This window comes from Bacillus rossius, chromosome 10, assembly GCF_032445375.1.
Source record: "Bacillus rossius redtenbacheri isolate Brsri chromosome 10, Brsri_v3, whole genome shotgun sequence".
In the NCBI taxonomy this organism is placed as follows: Eukaryota; Metazoa; Arthropoda; class Insecta; order Phasmatodea; family Bacillidae; genus Bacillus; species Bacillus rossius.
The window spans coordinates 1,730,089-1,749,227 of NC_086337.1; the positions used below are offsets into that span (position 1 = coordinate 1,730,089).

The window sequence follows — 19,139 nt, forward strand, 5'->3', positions numbered from 1 at the left end:
AATTAGGCTTTCAGAAACATAAATGGTACTACTGTAAAAGGTACTGTAAATTATGAAATTTTGCTATATTTAATACAACTTGAAAAATTGACCAAACTTTTAAAACCTGTATTCCGAATCTATTGGTACTACAATAATCATTATAGTATCAAATTATTGGAATTTTAATTTAATTCATAAGAGAATAGAGCGGTCATTGCTGAAAAACTTCTCCCGGGTCCAAATAAAATAAAAATTGTAAAAAGGTCAAACATTTTAAAGGTTTTCTTGATGACAATGACGCAGTCCTCTACCGAGGTCGAAAACTTGGATTTAAAATTCCTTTTGCGTCATAAACAATATATATATATATATAAATACCTTATTGCATACATCGTACACCCCCTGTCATGTCTAATTTGACTGTTACTCTCCACGGCCTGAAGACAGTCATCACGCCGCCTAGTCGTGCGTAAGTGAAGTGTTTCCCCCTCTTCTGTTCTTTCTTGCATTTTATCCATCTATCGTGGACTGTGTTAGTTTAATTGTCTTCTACTCGTTTTTCGAAGCATGTTTGCGAGTATTTTCCACCATCACCTTTGGCTTAAAATTTCAGGTCTACCAACCATTTGGTAACTGAGTTTTCTTGTTATTTTCTGCGCTCCTTGTCGGTTTCTATTGCACCTTTCAGAGCTTTAATATCCGGTTTCTTTAACTCACTATGCATGTTTCCTTTGTGTAGTGTGGGCCCGACTCCACCACCCCCTGTGCTCCGGACCCACAGCTCCTGGCAGGCTGGCCTTGCTGCGGAGGCTCCGAGCCTTGTTCCCGGCCCCATGTGCACCCCCTGTGCTCCGGACCCACAGCTCCTGGCAGGCTGGCCTTGCTGCGGAGGCTCCGAACCTTGTTCCCGGCCCCATGTCCACCCCCTGTGCTCCGGACCCACAGCTCCTGGCAGGCTGGCCTTGCTGCGGAGGCTCCGAGCCTTGTTCCCGGCCCCATGTCCACCCCCTGTGCTCCGGACCCACAGCTCCTGGCAGGCTGGCCTTGCTGCGGAGGCTCCGAACCTTGTTCCCGGCCCCATGTCCACCCCCTGTGCTCCGGACCCACAGCTCCTGGCAGGCTGGCCTTGCTGCGGAGGCTCCGAGCCTTGTTCCCGGCCCCATGTGCACCCCCTGTGCTCCGGACCCACAGCTCCTGGCAGGCTGGCCTTGCTGCGGAGGCTCCGAGCCTTGTTCCCGGCCCCATGTGCACCCCCTGTGCTCCGGACCCACAGCTCCTGGCAGGCTGGCCTTGCTGCGGAGGCTCCGAGCCTTGTTCCCGGCCCCATGTCCACCCCCTGTGTTCCGGACCCACAGCTCCTGGCAGGGCTGGCCTTGCTGCGGAGGCTCTGAGCCTTGTTCCCGGCCCCATGTGCACCCCCTGTGCTCCGTACCAACAGCTCCTGGCAGGCTGGCCTTGCTGCGGAGGCTCCGAGCCTTATTCCCGGCCCCATGTGCACCCCCTGTGCTCCGGACCCACAGCTCCTGGCAGGCTGGCCTTGCTGCGGAGGCTCCGAGCCTTGTTCCCGGCCCCATGTGCACCCCCTGTGCTCCGGACCCACAGCTCCTGGCAGGCTGGCCTTGCTGCGGAGGCTCCGAGCCTTGTTCCCGGCCCCATGTGCACCCCCTGTGCTCCGGACCCACAGCTCCTGGCAGGCTGGCCTTGCTGCGGAGGCTCCGAGCCTTGTTCCCGGCCCCATGTGCACCCCCTGTGCTCCGGACCCACAGCTCCTGGCAGGGCTGGCCTTGCTGCGGAGGCTCCGAGCCTTGTTCCCGGCCCCATGTCCACCCCCTGTGCTCCGGACCCACAGCTCCTGGCAGGCTGGCCTTGCTGCGGAGGCTCCGAGCCTTGTTCCCGGCCCCATGTCCACCCCCTGTGCTCCGGACCCACAGCTCCTGGCAGGGCTGGCCTTGCTGCGGAGGCTCCGAGCCTTGTTCCCGGCCCCATGTGCACCCCCTGTGCTCCGGACCCACAGCTCCTGGCAGGCTGGCCTTGCCAGGACCCACAGCTCCTGGCAGGCTGGCCTTGCTGCGGAGGCTCCGAGCCTTGTTCCCGGCCCCATGTGCACCCCCTGTGCTCCGGACCCACAGCTCCTGGCAAGGCTGGCCTTGCTACGGAGGCTCCGAGCCTTGTTCCCGGCCCCATGTGCACCCCCTGTGCTCCGGACCCACAGCTCCTGGCAGGGCTGGCCTTGCTGCGGAGGCTCCGAGCCTTGTTCCCGGCCCCATGTCCACCCCCTGTGCTCCGGACCCACAGCTCCTGGCAGGCTGGCCTTGCTGCGGAGGCTCCGAGCCTTGTTCCCGGCCCCATGTGCACCCCCTGTGCTCCGGACCCACAGCTCCTGGCAGGCTGGCCTTGCTGCGGAGGCTCCGAGCCTTGTTCCCGGCCCCATGTGCACCCCCTGTGCTCCGGACCCACAGCTCCTGGCAGGGCTGGCCTTGCTGCGGAGGCTCCGAGCCTTGTTCCCGGCCCCATGTCCACCCCCTGTGCTCCGGACCCACAGCTCCTGGCAGGGCTGGCCTTGCTGCGGAGGCTCCGAGCCTTGTTCCCGGCCCCATGTGCACCCCCTGTGCTCCGGACCCACAGCTCCTGGTAGGCTGGCCTTTCTGCGGAGGCTCCGAGCCTTGTTCCCGGCCCCATGTCCACCCCCTGTGCTCCGGACCCACAGCTCCTGGCAGGGCTGGCCTTGCTGCGGAGGCTCCGAGCCTTGTTCCCGGCCCCATGTCCACCCCCTGTGCTCCGGACCCACAGCTCCTGGCAGGGCTGGCTTTGCTGCGGAGGCTCCGAGCCTTGTTCCCGGCCCCATGTGCACCCCCTGTGCTCCGGACCCACAGCTCCTGGTAGGCTGGCCTTGCTGCGGAGGCTCCGAGCCTTGTTCCCGGCCCCATGTCCACCCCCTGTGCTCCGGACCCACAGCTCCTGGCAGGGCTGGCCTTGCTGCGGAGGCTCCGAGCCTTGTTCCCGGCCCCATGTGCACCCCCTGTGCTCCGGACCCACAGCTCCTGGCAGGCTGGCCTTGCTGCGGAGGCTCCGAGCCTTGTTCCCGGCCCCATGTCCACCCCCTGTGCTCCGGACCCACAGCTCCTGGCAGGCTGGCCTTGCTGCGGAGGCTCCGAGCCTTGTTCCCGGCCCCATGTCCACCCCCTGTGCTCCGGACCCACAGCTCCTGGCAGGCTGGCCTTGCTGCGGATGCTCCGAGCCTTATTCCCGTCCCCATGTGCACCCCCTGTGCTCCGGACCCACAGCTCCTGGCAGGCTGGCCTTGCTGCGGAGGCTCCGAGCCTTATTCCCGTCCCATGTCCACCCCCTGTGCTCCGGACCCACAGCTCCTGGCAGGCTGGCCTTGCTGCGGAGGCTCCGAGCCTTGTTCCCGGCCCCATGTCCACCCCCTGTGCTCCGGACCCACAGCTCCTGGCAGGGCTGGCCTTGCTGCGGAGGCTCCGAGCCTTGTTCCCGGCCCCATGTGCACCCCCTGTGCTCCGGACCCACAGCTCCTGGCAGGGCTGGCCTTGCTGCGGAGGCTCCGAGCCTTGTTCCCGGCCCCATGTCCACCCCCTGTGCTCCGGACCCACAGCTCCTGGCAGGCTGGCCTTGCTGCGGAGGCTCCGAGCCTTATTCCCGTCCCATGTCCACCCCCTGTGCTCCGGACCCACAGCTCCTGGCAGGCTGGCCTTGCTGCGGAGGCTCCGAGCCTTGTTCCCGGCCCCATGTCCACCCCCTGTGCTCCGGACCCACAGCTCCTGGCAGGGCTGGCCTTGCTGCGGAGGCTCCGAGCCTTGTTCCTGGCCCCATGTGCACCCCCTGTGCTCCGGACCCACAGCTCCTGGTAGGCTGGCCTTGCTGCGGAGGCTCCGAGCCTTGTTCCCGGCCCCATGTCCACCCCCTGTGCTCCGGACCCACAGCTCCTGGCAGGGCTGGCCTTGCTGCGGAGGCTCCGAGCCTTGATCCCGGCCCCATGTGCACCCCCTGTGCTCCGGACCCACAGCTCCTGGCAGGCTGGCCTTGCTGCGGAGGCTCCGAGCCTTGTTCCCGGCCCCATGTCCACCCCCTGTGCTCCGGACCCACAGCTCCTGGCAGGCTGGCCTTGCTGCGGAGGCTCCGAGCCTTGTTCCCGGCCCCATGTCCACCCCCTGTGCTCCGGACCCACAGCTCCTGGCAGGCTGGCCTTGCTGCGGAGGCTCCGAGCCTTATTCCCGTCCCATGTCCACCCCCTGTGCTCCGGACCCACAGCTCCTGGCAGGCTGGCCTTGCTGCGGAGGCTCCGAGCCTTGTTCCCGGCCCCATGTCCACCCCCTGTGCTCCGGACCCACAGCTCCTGGCAGGCTGGCCTTGCTGCGGCAGCTCCGAGCCTTGTTCCCGGCCCCATGTCCACCCCCTGTGCTCCGGACCCACAGCTCCTGGCAGGCTGGCCTTGCTGCGGAGGCTCCGAGCCTTATTCCCGTCCCATGTCCACCCCCTGTGCTCCGGACCCACAGCTCCTGGCAGGCTGGCCTTGCTGCGGAGGCTCCGAGCCTTGTTCCCGGCCCCATGTCCACCCCCTGTGCTCCGGACCCACAGCTCCTGGCAGGCTGGCCTTGCTGCGGAGGCTCCGAGCCTTGTTCCCGGCCCCATGTCCACCCCCTGTGCTCCGGACCCACAGCTCCTGGCAGGCTGGCCTTGCTGCGGAGGCTCCGAGCCTTATTCCCGTCCCATGTCCACCCCCTGTGCTCCGGACCCACAGCTCCTGGCAGGCTGGCCTTGCTGCGGAGGCTCCGAGCCTTGTTCCCGGCCCCATGTCCACCCCCTGTGCTCCGGACCCACAGCTCCTGGCAGGCTGGCCTTGCTGCGGAGGCTCCGAGCCTTGTTCCCGGCCCCATGTGCACCCCCTGTGCTCCGGACCCACAGCTCCTGGCAGGCTGGCCTTGCTGCGGAGGCTCCGAGCCTTGTTCCCGGCCCCATGTCCACCCCCTGTGCTCCGGACCCACAGCTCCTGGCAGGGCTGGCCTTGCTGCGGAGGCTCCGAGCCTTATTCCCGTCCCATGTCCACCCCCTGTGCTCCGGACCCACAGCTCCTGGCAGGCTGGCCTTGCTGCGGAGGCTCCGAGCCTTATTCCCGTCCCATGTCCACCCCCTGTGCTCCGGACCCACAGCTCCTGGCAGGCTGGCCTTGCTGCGGAGGCTCCGAGCCTTGTTCCCGGCCCCATGTCCACCCCCTGTGCTCCGGACCCACAGCTCCTGGCAGGGCTGGCCTTGCTGCGGAGGCTCCGAGCCTTGTTCCCGGCCCCATGTCCACCCCCTGTGCTCCGGACCCACAGCTCCTGGCAGGGCTGGCCTTGCTGCGGAGGCTCCGAGCCTTATTCCCGTCCCATGTCCACCCCCTGTGCTCCGGACCCACAGCTCCTGGCAGGCTGGCCTTGCTGCGGAGGCTCCGAGCCTTGTTCCCGGCCCCATGTCCACCCCCTGTGCTCCGGACCCACAGCTCCTGGCAGGCTGGCCTTGCTGCGGAGGCTCCGAGCCTTATTCCCGTCCCATGTCCACACCCTGTGCTCCGGACCCACAGCTCCTGGCAGGCTGGCCTTGCTGCGGAGGCTCCGAGCCTTATTTCCGTCCCATGTCCACCCCCTGTGCTCCGGACCCACAGCTCCTGGCAGGCTGGCCTTGCTGCGGAGGCTCCGAGCCTTGTTCCCGGCCCCATGTCCACCCCCTGTGCTCCGGACCCACAGCTCCTGGCAGGCTGGCCTTGCTGCGGAGGCTCCGAGCCTTGTTCCCGGCCCCATGTCCACCCCCTGTGCTCCGGACCCACAGATCCTGGCAGGCTGGCCTTGCTGCGGAGGCTCCGAGCCTTATTCCCGTCCCATGTCCACCCCCTGTGCTCCGGACCCACAGCTCCTGGCAGGCTGGCCTTGCTGCGGAGGCTCCGAGCCTTGTTCCCGGCCCCATGTCCACCCCCTGTGCTCCGGACCCACAGCTCCTGGCAGGCTGGCCTTGCTGCGGAGGCTCCGAGCCTTGTTCCCGGCCCCATGTCCACCCCCTGTGCTCCGGACCCACAGCTCCTGGCAGGCTGGCCTTGCTGCGGAGGCTCCGAGCCTTATTCCCGTCCCATGTCCACCCCCTGTGCTCCGGACCCACAGCTCCTGGCAGGCTGGCCTTGCTGCGGAGGCTCCGAGCCTTGTTCCCGGCCCCATGTCCACCCCCTGTGCTCCGGACCCACAGCTCCTGGCAGGCTGGCCTTGCTGCGGAGGCTCCGAGCCTTATTCCCGTCCCATGTCCACCCCCTGTGCTCCGGACCCACAGCTCCTGGCAGGCTGGCCTTGCTGCGGAGGCTCCGAGCCTTATTCCCGTCCCATGTCCACCCCCTGTGCTCCGGACCCACAGCTCCTGGCAGGCTGGCCTTGCTGCGGAGGCTCCGAGCCTTATTCCCGTCCCATGTCCACCCCCTGTGCTCCGGACCCACAGCTCCTGGCAGGGCTGGCCTTGCTGCGGAGGCTCCGAGCCTTGTTCCCGGCCCCATGTGCACCCCCTGTGCTCCGGATCACAGCTCCTGGCAGGCTGGCCTTGCTGCGGAGGCTCCGAGCCTTATTCCCGTCCCATGTCCACCCCCTGTGCTCCGGACCCACAGCTCCTGGCAGGCTGGCCTTGCTGCGGAGGCTCCGAGCCTTATTCCCGTCCCATGTCCACCCCCTGTGCTCCGGACCCACAGCTCCTGGCAGGGCTGGCCTTGCTGCGGAGGCTCCGAGCCTTGTTCCCGGCCCCATGTGCACCCCCTGTGCTCCGGACCCACAGCTCCTAGCAGGCTGGCCTTGCTGCGGAGGCTCCGAGCCTTATTCCCGTCCCATGTCCACCCCCTGTGCTCCGGACCCACAGCTCCTGGCAGGGCTGGCCTTGCTGCGGAGGCTCCGAGCCTTGTTCCCGGCCCCATGTGCACCCCCTGTGCTCCGGACCCACAGCTCCTGGCAGGCTGGCCTTGCTGCGGAGGCTCCGAGCCTTATTCCCGTCCCATGTCCACCCCCTGTGCTCCGGACCCACAGCTCCTGGCAGGGCTGGCCTTGCTGCGGAGGCTCCGAGCCTTGTTCCCGGCCCCATGTGCACCCCCTGTGCTCCGGACCCACAGCTCCTGGCAGGCTGGCCTTGCTGCGGAGGCTCCGAGCCTTATTCCCGTCCCATGTCCACCCCCTGTGCTCCGGACCCACAGCTCCTGGCAGGGCTGGCCTTGCTGCGGAGGCTCCGAGCCTTGTTCCCGGCCCCATGTGCACCCCCTGTGCTCCGGACCCACAGCTCCTGGCAGGCTGGCCTTGCTGCGGAGGCTCCGAGCCTTATTCCCGGCCCCATGTGCACCCCCTGTGCTCCGGACCCACAGCTCCTGGCAGGCTGGCCTTGCTGCGGAGGCTCCGAGCCTTATTCCCGTCCCATGTCCACCCCCTGTGCTCCGGACCCACAGCTCCTGGCAGGGCTGGCCTTGCTGCGGAGGCTCTGAGCCTTGTTCCCGGCCCCATGTGCACCCCCTGTGCTCCGTACCAACAGCTCCTGGCAGGCTGGCCTTGCTGCGGAGGCTCCGAGCCTTATTCCCGGCCCCATGTGCACCCCCTGTGCTCCGGACCCACAGCTCCTGGCAGGCTGGCCTTGCTGCGGAGGCTCCGAGCCTTATTCCCGGCCCCATGTGCACCCCCTGTGCTCCGGACCCACAGCTCCTGGCAGGCTGGCCTTGCTGCGGAGGCTCCGAACCTTATTCCCGGCCCCATGTGCACCCCCTGTGCTCCGGACCCACAGCTCCTGGCAGGCTGGCCTTGCTGCGGAGGCTCCGAGCCTTATTCCCGTCCCATGTCCACCCCCTGTGCTCCGGACCCACAGCTCCTGGCAGGCTGGCCTTGCTGCGGAGGCTCCGAGCCTTATTCCCGGCCCCATGTGCACCCCCTGTGCTCCGGACCCACAGCTCCTGGCAGGCTGGCCTTGCTGCGGAGGCTCCGAGCCTTATTCCCGGCCCCATGTGCACCCCCTGTGCTCCGGACCCACAGCTCCTGGCAGGCTGGCCTTGCTGCGGAGGCTCCGAGCCTTATTCCCGTCCCATGTCCACCCCCTGTGCTCCGGACCCACAGCTCCTGGCAGGCTGGCCTTGCTGCGGAGGCTCCGAGCCTTATTCCCGTCCCATGTCCACCCCCTGTGCTCCGGACCCACAGCTCCTGGCAGGCTGGCCTTGCTGCGGAGGCTCCGAGCCTTATTCCCGTCCCATGTCCACCCCCTGTGCTCCGGACCCACAGCTCCTGGCAGGCTGGCCTTGCTGCGGAAGCTCCGAGCCTTATTCCCGTCCCATGTCCACCCCCTGTGCTCCGGACCCACAGCTCCTGGCAGGCTGGCCTTGCTGCGGAGGCTCCGAGCCTTATTCCCGTCCCATGTCCCCCCCCTGTGCTCCGGACCCACAGCTCCTGGCAGGCTGGCCTTGCTGCGGAGGCTCCGAGCCTTATTCCCGTCCCATGTCCACCCCCTGTGCTCCGGACCCACAGCTCCTGGCAGGCTGGCCTTGCTGCGGAGGCTCCGAGCCTTATTCCCGTCCTTTGTCCACCCCCTGTGCTCCGGACCCACAGCTCCTGGCAGGCTGGCCTTGCTGCGGAGGCTCCGAGCCTTGTTCCCGGCCCCATGTCCACCCCCTGTGCTCCGGACCCACAGCTCCTGGCAGGCTGGCCTTGCTGCGGAGGCTCCGAGCCTTATTCCCGTCCCATGTCCACCCCCTGTGCTCCGGACCCACAGCTCCTGGCAGGCTGGCCTTGCTGCGGAGGCTCCGAGCCTTATTCCCGTCCCATGTCCACCCCCTGTGCTCCGGACCCACAGCTCCTGGCAGGCTGGCCTTGCTGCGGAGGCTCCGAGCCTTATTCCCGTCCCATGTCCACCCCCTGTGCTCCGGACCCACAGCTCCTGGCAGGCTGGCCTTGCTGCGGAGGCTCCGAGCCTTGTTCCCGTCCCATGTCCACCCCCTGTGCTCCGGACCCACAGCTCCTGGCAGGGCTGGCCTTGCTGCGGAGGCTCCGAGCCTTATTCCCGTCCCATGTCCACCCCCTGTGCTCCGGACCCACAGCTCCTGGCAGGCTGGCCTTGCTGCGGAGGCTCCGAGCCTTATTCCCGTCCCATGTCCACCCCCTGTGCTCCGGACCCACAGCTCCTGGCAGGCTGGCCTTGCTGCGGAGGCTCCGAGCCTTGTTCCCGTCCCATGTCCACCCCCTGTGCTCCGGACCCACAGCTCCTGGCAGGGCTGGCCTTGCTGCGGAGGCTCCGAGCCTTATTCCCGTCCCATGTCCACCCCCTGTGCTCCGGACCCACAGCTCCTGGCAGGCTGGCCTTGCTGCGGAGGCTCCGAGCCTTATTCCCGTCCCATGTCCACCCCCTGTGCTCCGGACCCACAGCTCCTGGCAGGCTGGCCTTGCTGCGGAGGCTCCGAGCCTTATTCCCGTCCCATGTCCACCCCCTGTGCTCCGGACCCACAGCTCCTGGCAGGCTGGCCTTGCTGCGGAGGCTCCGAGCCTTGTTCCCGTCCCATGTCCACCCCCTGTGCTCCGGACCCACAGCTCCTGGCAGGGCTGGCCTTGCTGTGGAGGCTCCGAGCCTTATTCCCGTCCCATGTCCACCCCCTGTGCTCCGGACCCACAGCTCCTGGCAGGCTGGCCTTGCTGCGGAGGCTCCGAGCTTTGTTCCCGGCCCCATGTGCACCCCCTGTGCTCCGGACCCACAGCTCCTGGCAGGGCTGGCCTTGCTGCGGAGGCTCCGAGCCTTGTTCCCGGCCCCATGTCCACCCCCTGTGCTCCGGACCCACAGCTCCTGGCAGGCTGGCCTTGCTGCGGAGGCTCCGAGCCTTATTCCCGTCCCATGTCCACCCCCTGTGCTCCGGACCCACAGCTCCTGGCAGGGCTGGCCTTGCTGCGGAGGCTCCGAGCCTTATTCCCGTCCCATGTCCACCCCCTGTGCTCCGGACCCACAGCTCCTGGCAGGGCTGGCCTTGCTGCGGAGGCTCCGAGCCTTATTCCCGTCCCATGTCCACCCCCATGGTCATGCTTCTCGCTCACAGCCACCTACATTGAGCGCACTTTGATTCACCATAGCACCTTGTTGTTTTCTCCGATATAGTCTGGTTTTGAAGGTCTAACTGCTCTATTGTTGCAAAAGTGAATATTATAATGTAAGAATGTAAAACAGCACTATGGCTGGCCCGTCCACCTGTGTATGTGTGTTCTACATTAATTAATGGCATATTTTAAAGGCAAAAATAATGTAAATTTAAATTTCAAATTTGAAATATCTTAAAACTCAAGTAATGTACTATGGTTGTTTTTTTTTTTCGGCCCACCCCATTAAACCTAAGGCAAACTAAATGTTTTAGGTGTATTTATTTATATTTATCACTTGTCTCCTATTTCATTAAGCCTTAACAAAAGAGCCAGAAATTAAACTATTTAAGTTAATATATTACATTTCAAATATAGTTTCCTTACATCTGGTTTAATTTGTTAGCAAGCATTTAATCTATGATCCACGTTTACCAGTAAACAGATGAGTGTTTCCTGTTTACAATAATATTTATTGTACCTTCGCTGGCGTCTCCCTCTGAACCCTTTCTGATATTTGTCTGGCCCATACTGTAATAAACCTTCATGCCCAGAATCAGATAACGTTAACCATCTAAATAAACAGTTATTCAATCGTAACCATTATGGGAAAATTTCCATTTCGCTCATCCCTGACTGCTTTTTCTGCTATTTGCGTTCAGTGGTAGCAAGCACGGTTTACGATTCAGGCAGCGAAATCTAGCGGCGGGTGCAGAAAATATCAGATGATTTGCATCCAGAAATGTTTGTGTTTGAAAAGTGTATATTTTAATAATGAGTTTATGTATCACGTATTTATGTGTCGTGTATTGTTTGGTATACGTAATGCCTAATGTTGGGAGGAGCTCAGCGAGGGGTCATGTCGGGCTGCCCGCAACTGGTGGTCCCAGCACTCACCGAGCTCCTGTGAGATGACCTGAGAGAGTTGTGGTAGTCACTGTGTTTCTCTTTAACTAAAACAACATGTGAGCACCAGCTGGTGTTGTCATAATGTCTGACCATTTTATTTTTAATGTTTTCCTGAACTATTTTCATAATGATTTCTCATCTCCAGATGAAACTCTGTAAAGGATGGAACAATAGATGCACTATCAACTGTATCTATGCAAACCACCTTCTCTTTTGTGCATCCTACTCGGTTAGGATTCCAGCTACAATAACTTTGATACTTGTAGAGTTAACCACTAATTTATCTCTTTCATAACATAGGATTGATATCTAGTTTTGTGAGATCAAAATTATCTTGTTCCCTTGCTTGCAAGACTGTAGTAATTTTTCCAGTTCATTTTTATCATTGTCATAAAATTCATGTAAGTAACATAGTTTCATTCCATGATGTAAAACTACTCGATTTGCAGAATTCATAACCTACTGTTGAGTATGTTTGTTTTGATTTACAATGGTTTGAGAAACTAATACTGAATTTTTACTACAAACATCCTCTTCAGGTTCAATCATAACATCAGCTGGCAAATGTTCGCCCTCAGAACACACAGGTACTAACAGGTGCACAGTGTTGCTTCACAGTGACACAACCTAACTGCAATGTAGCCTTCGGTTGCATTTGGTTTAAGTTACGTTGTTCAGCCTGGGTTGCTGGTTTTCTACAACTATGGTCACAGGTGAGTGAATTAACCTCATCATGTTCTCTCTTTCTAGTCTGTTTAGTGATGATAACTAATAACTAGCCTCCCTCATTCAGCACCTTGGGTTGGGATACTTATGTCAGGATGATTTATAGTTGATGAAATATTTCTGTCTCATCTACAAGAAATTACTGCTTCAAATTTTGTGAGAAAATCACACCCTAAAATAAGGCCTCTGATTGTAGTTTCTACATGCCCTACTGGGTGGCCTAATCTAAAGTGTAGCCCGACCATGTGTTTCAAACGGTGGTTCTGCAAACACTCGTATGTTCCACTGGCCTCCAGTAGTGCTGTGCTCTCCACAAGGGATACTGCGGCACAGCTGTCGGTGAACACGGGACGAGTTAATACCCCGAGAATAACTCGTCCTGCCTAGTTTCTCTGTTTCTCATTAGTTGGTTAGCTTTGACAGTCCCTATGCATATGTGCAGGTTTGTTGCACTTGAAGCAGTTGGGTCTGCCCTCTGTGGTATGTGGACCTAGAGTTTGTCTAAGAGCATGTCTATGGCGGTTGGGAAAAGGTGTTGTTTCGAAACTGGCTTTGCCAAGCTGCGTGAAAGATGTCACAAATCTATGGTTTGGTTGTTTTTGTTTCACTTGGAAATCTGTCGTTATTCCTGACTGAATTTTGAACACTCAGTGATTCCATTTTCGCACGCAACTGATTCATCTATCTGCCAAACTCTATTAAACACTTTTCTATTTTTGAATTAATTGGCTCGGTTTTCCTGACATTCCGTTTTCCTGACGTTCTGTTTTGATGTTTCCTACCTGTACCCTGTCATGACCGTGTGTAGTATAAGCCTGCATCAATCTTCCATAAATCCCTTAATAAATATAGTTGAAAAACATGACATTAAATAATTTGGATTGACTTTAAAATATTTACAAATTCATGGTCCCAAATAACTAACATTAATAGTTCCATACAAAATTCTGTGTGAAAGAAAAACTTACTCTAGAATTGAAAATTAATAGCCTCCAAAGTAAATTTTAAGAGAAAAACTTATGCTTAGGAGGAGCTATGTCCTCGTAACCCCCCCCCCCCCCCCCTTCCCCCGGTCATCCCTTGATTCCGCACCTGAGAAGTTGTAACATAGTTAGTTTTAACATCAAAAAAAATTATATTAATTAATCTGTGCTTGATTTAAAAAGTGGACTTTTGTTAATTTTTGTTTATCATTATTTAGTATTAATAAGAAGTATAATAGTATTAAAACAACAAAATATGTGTTTTTAAAATATAAAAAGCATTTACTGCTAATATTTTTTTCAAATCAAATTGTTAGTTTCCCTAATAACCATATTTTGCCCCTGAAAAAGCTGCTTAGGTTGCCAGCTTTTAGAGTCCACAGAGTACTTTTGTTTAATCACATTTAGTTTAATACACATTTTTGTAGATTATTTTACTTGCCACTTTCACTGTGTATGGGTAACTACATATTCCACTTACTGTTTCCTATTGTTGTATGTGTAACTTATGTATTGTAACTTAATGGATATAAGTCCATTTACTTATTCAGTCAGATTTTCTACATCAAGAAGTGGTAGAAAGAGTGATAAATTCATAGGATTGTCCTGTTTGCAACTTTATGGATTTATTGTTTACATATTGGTCAATTTTATTGGTTTTATTGTATAATGATCAGATTAAACAGTAGAACTTATTTAACTGCTTGTTAAATAAAATGATAAGGGTGCATGTTCAGTTTTTGCTAAATATTATTTGGAAATATTGCTTCAAAATACTTGTACAATGTTGCAGGCACTGGGTCAATACACAAACCAAAAGAAACAGAGGAATGGCCAGACCCACCACAGTCGGAAATGGAATCAACATTCAGTGATGCTTTCTACGATTCTTCAATCACCAACGATGAAGAAGAGAATTGCTTGCTCCCAGCAAAATTGTACAACAAACAGATGTCTCAGGGTGGCACGTATGTAATTCGCAAAGGACGGAAAAAGGAACGAAAGTCGCTGCCGAAAACTGAAATGCTTCAGTACGAACAGAACCCACACTTGAGCGACTTGAAGCGCTGCAGTTCGACGTTCGACAACATCAAGTCGCTGCTGAAGGAGGGGCTTCTGGAGGGCTTGGACGAGCCGCCTCCTGACTTCCTGCCGCCCGCTCCACCTTCTCTGGGACGAGTCCTGTCGCTGCCGATGTTGGTGGGCTGTGACGTGCCGGACTCCAGCGCGTCTTACTTCAGAGACGCCCACCATCGCTCCAAGACGGATCTGCATCGCCTGTCCCGGACTCACGAACTGGCAGTCACCGTTGAAGAGGAGGAAGGCTCTTCCTACTGTTACAACTCTGAAGATTGCAATGGCTTGGACGATCGGTTGTCGGATTTGAGAGTCAGTGAAGAAGAGAGGAAATTGATAGCGCAGCTGGAACGGGAAAACTCTGGCCAGTTTCTCGACATGAGTGCAGAGTCCCTTCTGCTGGGTGATGGAGACTTTCTCGGGCTTAGAAAAAGAAATGACTGCTCGGATAGGAGAAGTAATTGTTCCTCGTCATCAAAAACATCTAGCAAAGAAATTTTTTTTAATGATACAGAATTTGTCCCTCGTGAACAGCCTAGATTATCAACCGATAGCTTAAATCTGTACAGAGATGTTCCTCGTTACTCGGTTTCCAAAAAGAAACGGGAGTTGGGTCACAGTTCCGAGGAAAGATTGACAGGGAGTCAAGAAGCACTTCTAGAAAAGGTTAAATGGGATGCAAAATCAAATAAGAGGCCGGAATGTTTACGATCACGAAGCGAAGAATATGCCAAGATGGTCGACGTAAGTGATGTGTGGCTAGTGGCAGCTGAACTGAACCACTTCGATGCAGTGTCCGTGGTAGAGGGCGACTGCAGGGAGCGTGCGGCAGACTTGGCCATGGCGACGGACGAGTGCGACTTCCCGCCGCTCCCACCGTCCCCCGTGGAAGAAGACGACGAGTACTCGGAGATCCTCCCGCCCAGCCCCGTGCAGACTCCGGGAGACGAGGCGGACATTCTCCCGGAACCCCTGTACAGGAGCCTGGAGCCGCCCAGCGCTAACTACACGAGCAGGTGTTGTCTGCCGGAGCCGAGCCTCGCCAGCCTGTCCATGGACACAGGCTTCAGCAGAGGTCTCAGTTCTGGCTCCAGGAGGGAGGTACGTCACTTGCTCCTTCACCGGTGGCTTGTGTGCATGCTGTCCTCGGTAGCCGCTGTGCAGGAGTCTGGAGCGCGAGTAGGTCTGGTCTGCTGGAGCCTCGCCTCGCCAGCCTGTCCATGGACGCATGTGTAAACACAAGCACACCTGTTGTTCTCCGTGTGCTCCTTGTTATCTCTGGCGAGACTGCTGGTGCTTTCTGTGTGCTTCAGGTTATTTATAAGAAAACAATAGCTGTACACATTTTATTTTAGAAATATGACATGCAATTGTGTTCAGAGTTGTGTTAGATTGGCAAATTCCTGGTACTAAATCAGCACATACAATATTCTTTTTTATCATGTGAAATTCAAATGAAATAAGATACATTACTCATTTGATTACTATGCCTTCAGTCAGATGAGAAACACTATCGTGCAAAACGGACATCCGTCTCCTTCATGCCTAGCTAAGTCCTCCTCTTGTGATCATGAGAGAAAATCCCACATAAAAAAAATTGGTTGTCTGTAAAGTCGGTTTACGGACAATAGTTTAACGTGACGTCATAACAAAACATTGATGAAATGATTGCATACTTTTATGAATAAAATTCAATCATTATTATTTTAATAATAAAAGAATAAATACTTGAAATTATACTATTAATCAGATTTTTAAAATGCAAGAATAATTAACCTTTATTGCCGAAATTGTTGTTGTAATAAGCAATGAAAACCACATTAACTTTTCGTTTAAATATAATTATGAACAAGTTTTCATATAAATAAACTGTAATCAAATATCTAACATAACCTATTATTACTGCACTCGCCGACAGATGCTACTTTTTTTAATAATAAAAGAATAAATTCTTGAAATTATACTAGTAATCAGATTTTTAAAATTCAAGAATAATTAACCTTTATTGCCTAAATTGTTGTTGTAATAAGCAATCAAAACCACAGATTAAAATTTGTCGAGAATATTTTACGTTTTTATGTCAATAACGGTAAACCGCAGACTGAAAATACCGAGCGTTGTCAGAGACCAAAAATATGGGGGCCTCGAAAATTTTCCATACTGAATTGGTTAGAGTCCTCACGATTGTGGGAGCCTTCATGTTGTGCATAGGCAACAAGAAAACAAACTTCGTAAAAATATCCAAAGCAATCAACAAACAAATGTTACCCTTTCTAGATCTAACAAGGGGCCCAAAAATATCCAAGTGGACAGAATGCCAAGGAGCCTCAGGAAGGTCGGCCGTGTAGAGCCAAACATTCGCCTGTCGAGGAGGTTTACAAAGTTGACAATCCAGGCACTTCTTAACAAAGTCCTTGACATCAGAGGCTAAAGTGGGCCAAGGAAACTGCAGCGCTATCTTTTTGAGTGTTTTCGCCACACCCAGATGTCCACAGAATACTGAAGAATGGAAATATTTTAGCACCATTGCCTGCAGAGAGGAAGGCACTAACACCTTTTGAGCCTTCCCACTTTTCCCCGTGTAACACACGAGCTCCTTGTAGATAGCATGAGGCACTTCCTCGAGTTTTCTCTAATTTCTATGCATAGAGGGTCCGACGCCTGAGCCTCCTTCAAATTCGGGAAGGACTCTGGAATGACACGCAAGGCAAACACCTCGTTCGCAGTCCCTGATTCCTCGTCAGTACAGAACTCATGAGCATTAAACATGCGCAAGAGCGCATCGGCGGTGACATTCTCTGAACCCCATATGTGCAGGACCTTGAATCTGAACCTAGACAACCACAACACCCACCTACGCAGCTTGCCCAACTGGTGTGGATGATTAAGCACCCATGTTAGCGCTTGATTATCCGTGTACAGATCAAATCCTGCACAATCGAGATATGAATGAAATTTCTCCATGCCGAAGAGGCAGGCAAGAGCCCCCTTCTCTTATGCCCCTAATCTCCTTTCCGAGTCAGACAAGGCACGGCTCGCATAAGCCACGGGTCTCAACCTCCCTTTCTCCAAGTGCCCAAGAACTGCGCCCAGCGCAGTAGGGGAGGCATCCACATGCAGGACAAAAAGCTTCTCAAAGTCAGGAAGTATCAAAATGGGAGGAGTAGCCAACCTATTCTTCCATTCCTGAAAGGCGACCTCCTGCTCCTCACCCCACTAGAAGGCCTGCCCCTTCCTTTTGAGTTTATTTAAAGGATCTGCCAGCCCCGCAAAGTTCTCACTTAACCAGGCATAATACTCGAGCATTCCCATGAACCTTTGCACACCCATAACTTTTTTAGGTTTGGGAAAGTTCAAAACAGGCCGAATTTTTTCGGGATCCTTTCTGAGCTCGCCTTGGGATATCACATATCCCAGAAATCTCACCCGAGTTTTACCCAGGGTTACCTTATCTGGGTTCAGCGTGATCCCAGCAGCCCTAAGTCTATCCAAGACCTGTTTCAAGAGTTCCATGTGTTCTTCCCAGGAGTTACTGTACACAATGACGTCATCTATATAATTAAAAACACCCTGAAACTTCAGATCTCCTAACACCTGGTCCAGAACACGAGACAATGCCTGAGAGCCAAAAGAGGCCCCAAGAGGCACCCTATTATATTCGAAATGGCCCCAATGAGTGGAAAACGCTAAATATTTACGGCACTCCGGATGGATTAGGCACTGGTGGAAACTTGAATTCAAGTCAAGAACCGAAAAGAATTTAGCCTTCCCCAGATGTTGGAGAGCACTTTCAATGGTAGGCATAGGAAATGGGTCAAAGACAATTTGTTTATTTACCTGAGTGTAAGAATGCACTAATCGGAATTCGCCAGGTTCCCTTTTAGCCACCAGGAATGTGGGAGTGCAAAATTCAGACGTTGAGGGCGAAATCACACCCTCACGCAGCATGCGATCAACTATGCCGCGCATGATTTTAAGTTTCGGGGGTGAAAGACGATGATGAGGAGCCCTCACTGGGGTGTCATCCTTAACCCGGAATCTATACGGCAAGATATCACATTTCCCAAGCTTCTTGGTTAAAACATCAGGGTAAAGAGCCCTCAATCCGTCTAACGACCTCTGTTCCAGACTGCCTATCTTGTCACCCCTACCGTGCCTTGTCATTTCGCCAGTAGCCAGAGAACCAGCACTGACGAGTGCCAAGTTAACCACAAAATGAACCTTTTCCTGGGGGGCAAAGCGAAAATGCAAACAAGACTCCGATGCATCCACCATGCATTGCACATTGCTCAAGAAATCAAATCCCAAAATAATCTCAGAAGTGAGATTAGGAACTACCCAGAACACATAATTCCAAGAAAATCGTCCTATTTTCAAATGAAGTTTAACAGAAGCCTTTGCTTCCACTACTTCCCCATTAGCCACATATATATACATATAAGCGCGAGTCACGGGAACACGCCCGAAGGAGGTGCGGAAATTCCGCGCACACACACCGTCAAACCATGATTAGCTCACTACACTGCGGGAAGCCCCAGTGTCAACCAATGCCGGCAACTGACGTCCATACAACTGTACCTGCACCCTACACGTCGGCGATGGGTTTTCTATACCTTTTGTTGGTCTCACTCCACACACACCATTTACATGCTCGGAGTGGTTGCGTTTCCCGGATGAGCCCTTCGCTCATGACCGGGAGAATTACAAAGAAAGCACAAACGCCTTTCCGCCAGCACCCTCTGTATCGAGCATTCCCATGCCTGGTGTCCAAAGCGACAGAAATTAGCTCACCGCGACCCTCGTCCCCCCAGGATTGTGTCCGCTCCACCAGCGGGTTCCCTCCGTCCCGCGTCCGCAGCCTGTAACCAAGGCCGTGCGCCGTCCGCAACGTGTGACATCGCCTGCGGGCTCGCGCTCGCGGCCGCCCGGGCCCTACTTGACTGCTGCATCCCCAAGCCTGCTACACGCACGCGTGGAGTGACGGCCGGAAACTGCGTCGCGTGTTCACGCGTGGCAAGCAGCCGATTTTCCACCTCGCTCGCTAAAGATCTAAGCTCATCCAGTGTCTGAGGGACAGTCGCAAAAATGCAATGTTGACGAGTCATGGAAGAAACATTTCCGAAAAGAACTTCCACCAGTTCCTTCTCAGACAATCCCACCTCCAAGACGCGAGCGTAATCAACAACTGACTGAATGAAATCCACTAAAGGCTCGTGAGGAGCCTGAAATCGGAACACCCAATCAGACTTGCATTTATCCCGAACACGAGGAGGACATGCGTACCCAAGTACTGCCCGTGAAAATTCCTTGAATGTCCCGTTACATTTAATGACCTCAGCTAAGATTTGCAAAAAGT

General features: G+C 55.5%; 1 protein-coding gene across 5 annotated transcripts in view; it reads left to right on the forward strand.

Annotated features, from left to right (window-relative positions):
• The window catches only part of LOC134535708 (uncharacterized), a 398,944-nt gene that overhangs the window by 207,688 nt on the left and 172,117 nt on the right, over positions 1 to 19,139 (forward strand). For all 5 annotated transcript variants that reach the window (XM_063374911.1, XM_063374908.1, XM_063374910.1 and 2 more), the window contains exon 7: positions 13,500 to 14,884. In XM_063374911.1, coding sequence (XP_063230981.1) covers positions 13,500 to 14,884 — 1,385 coding nt within the window. The remainder of the gene's footprint in view (positions 1 to 13,499; positions 14,885 to 19,139) is intronic.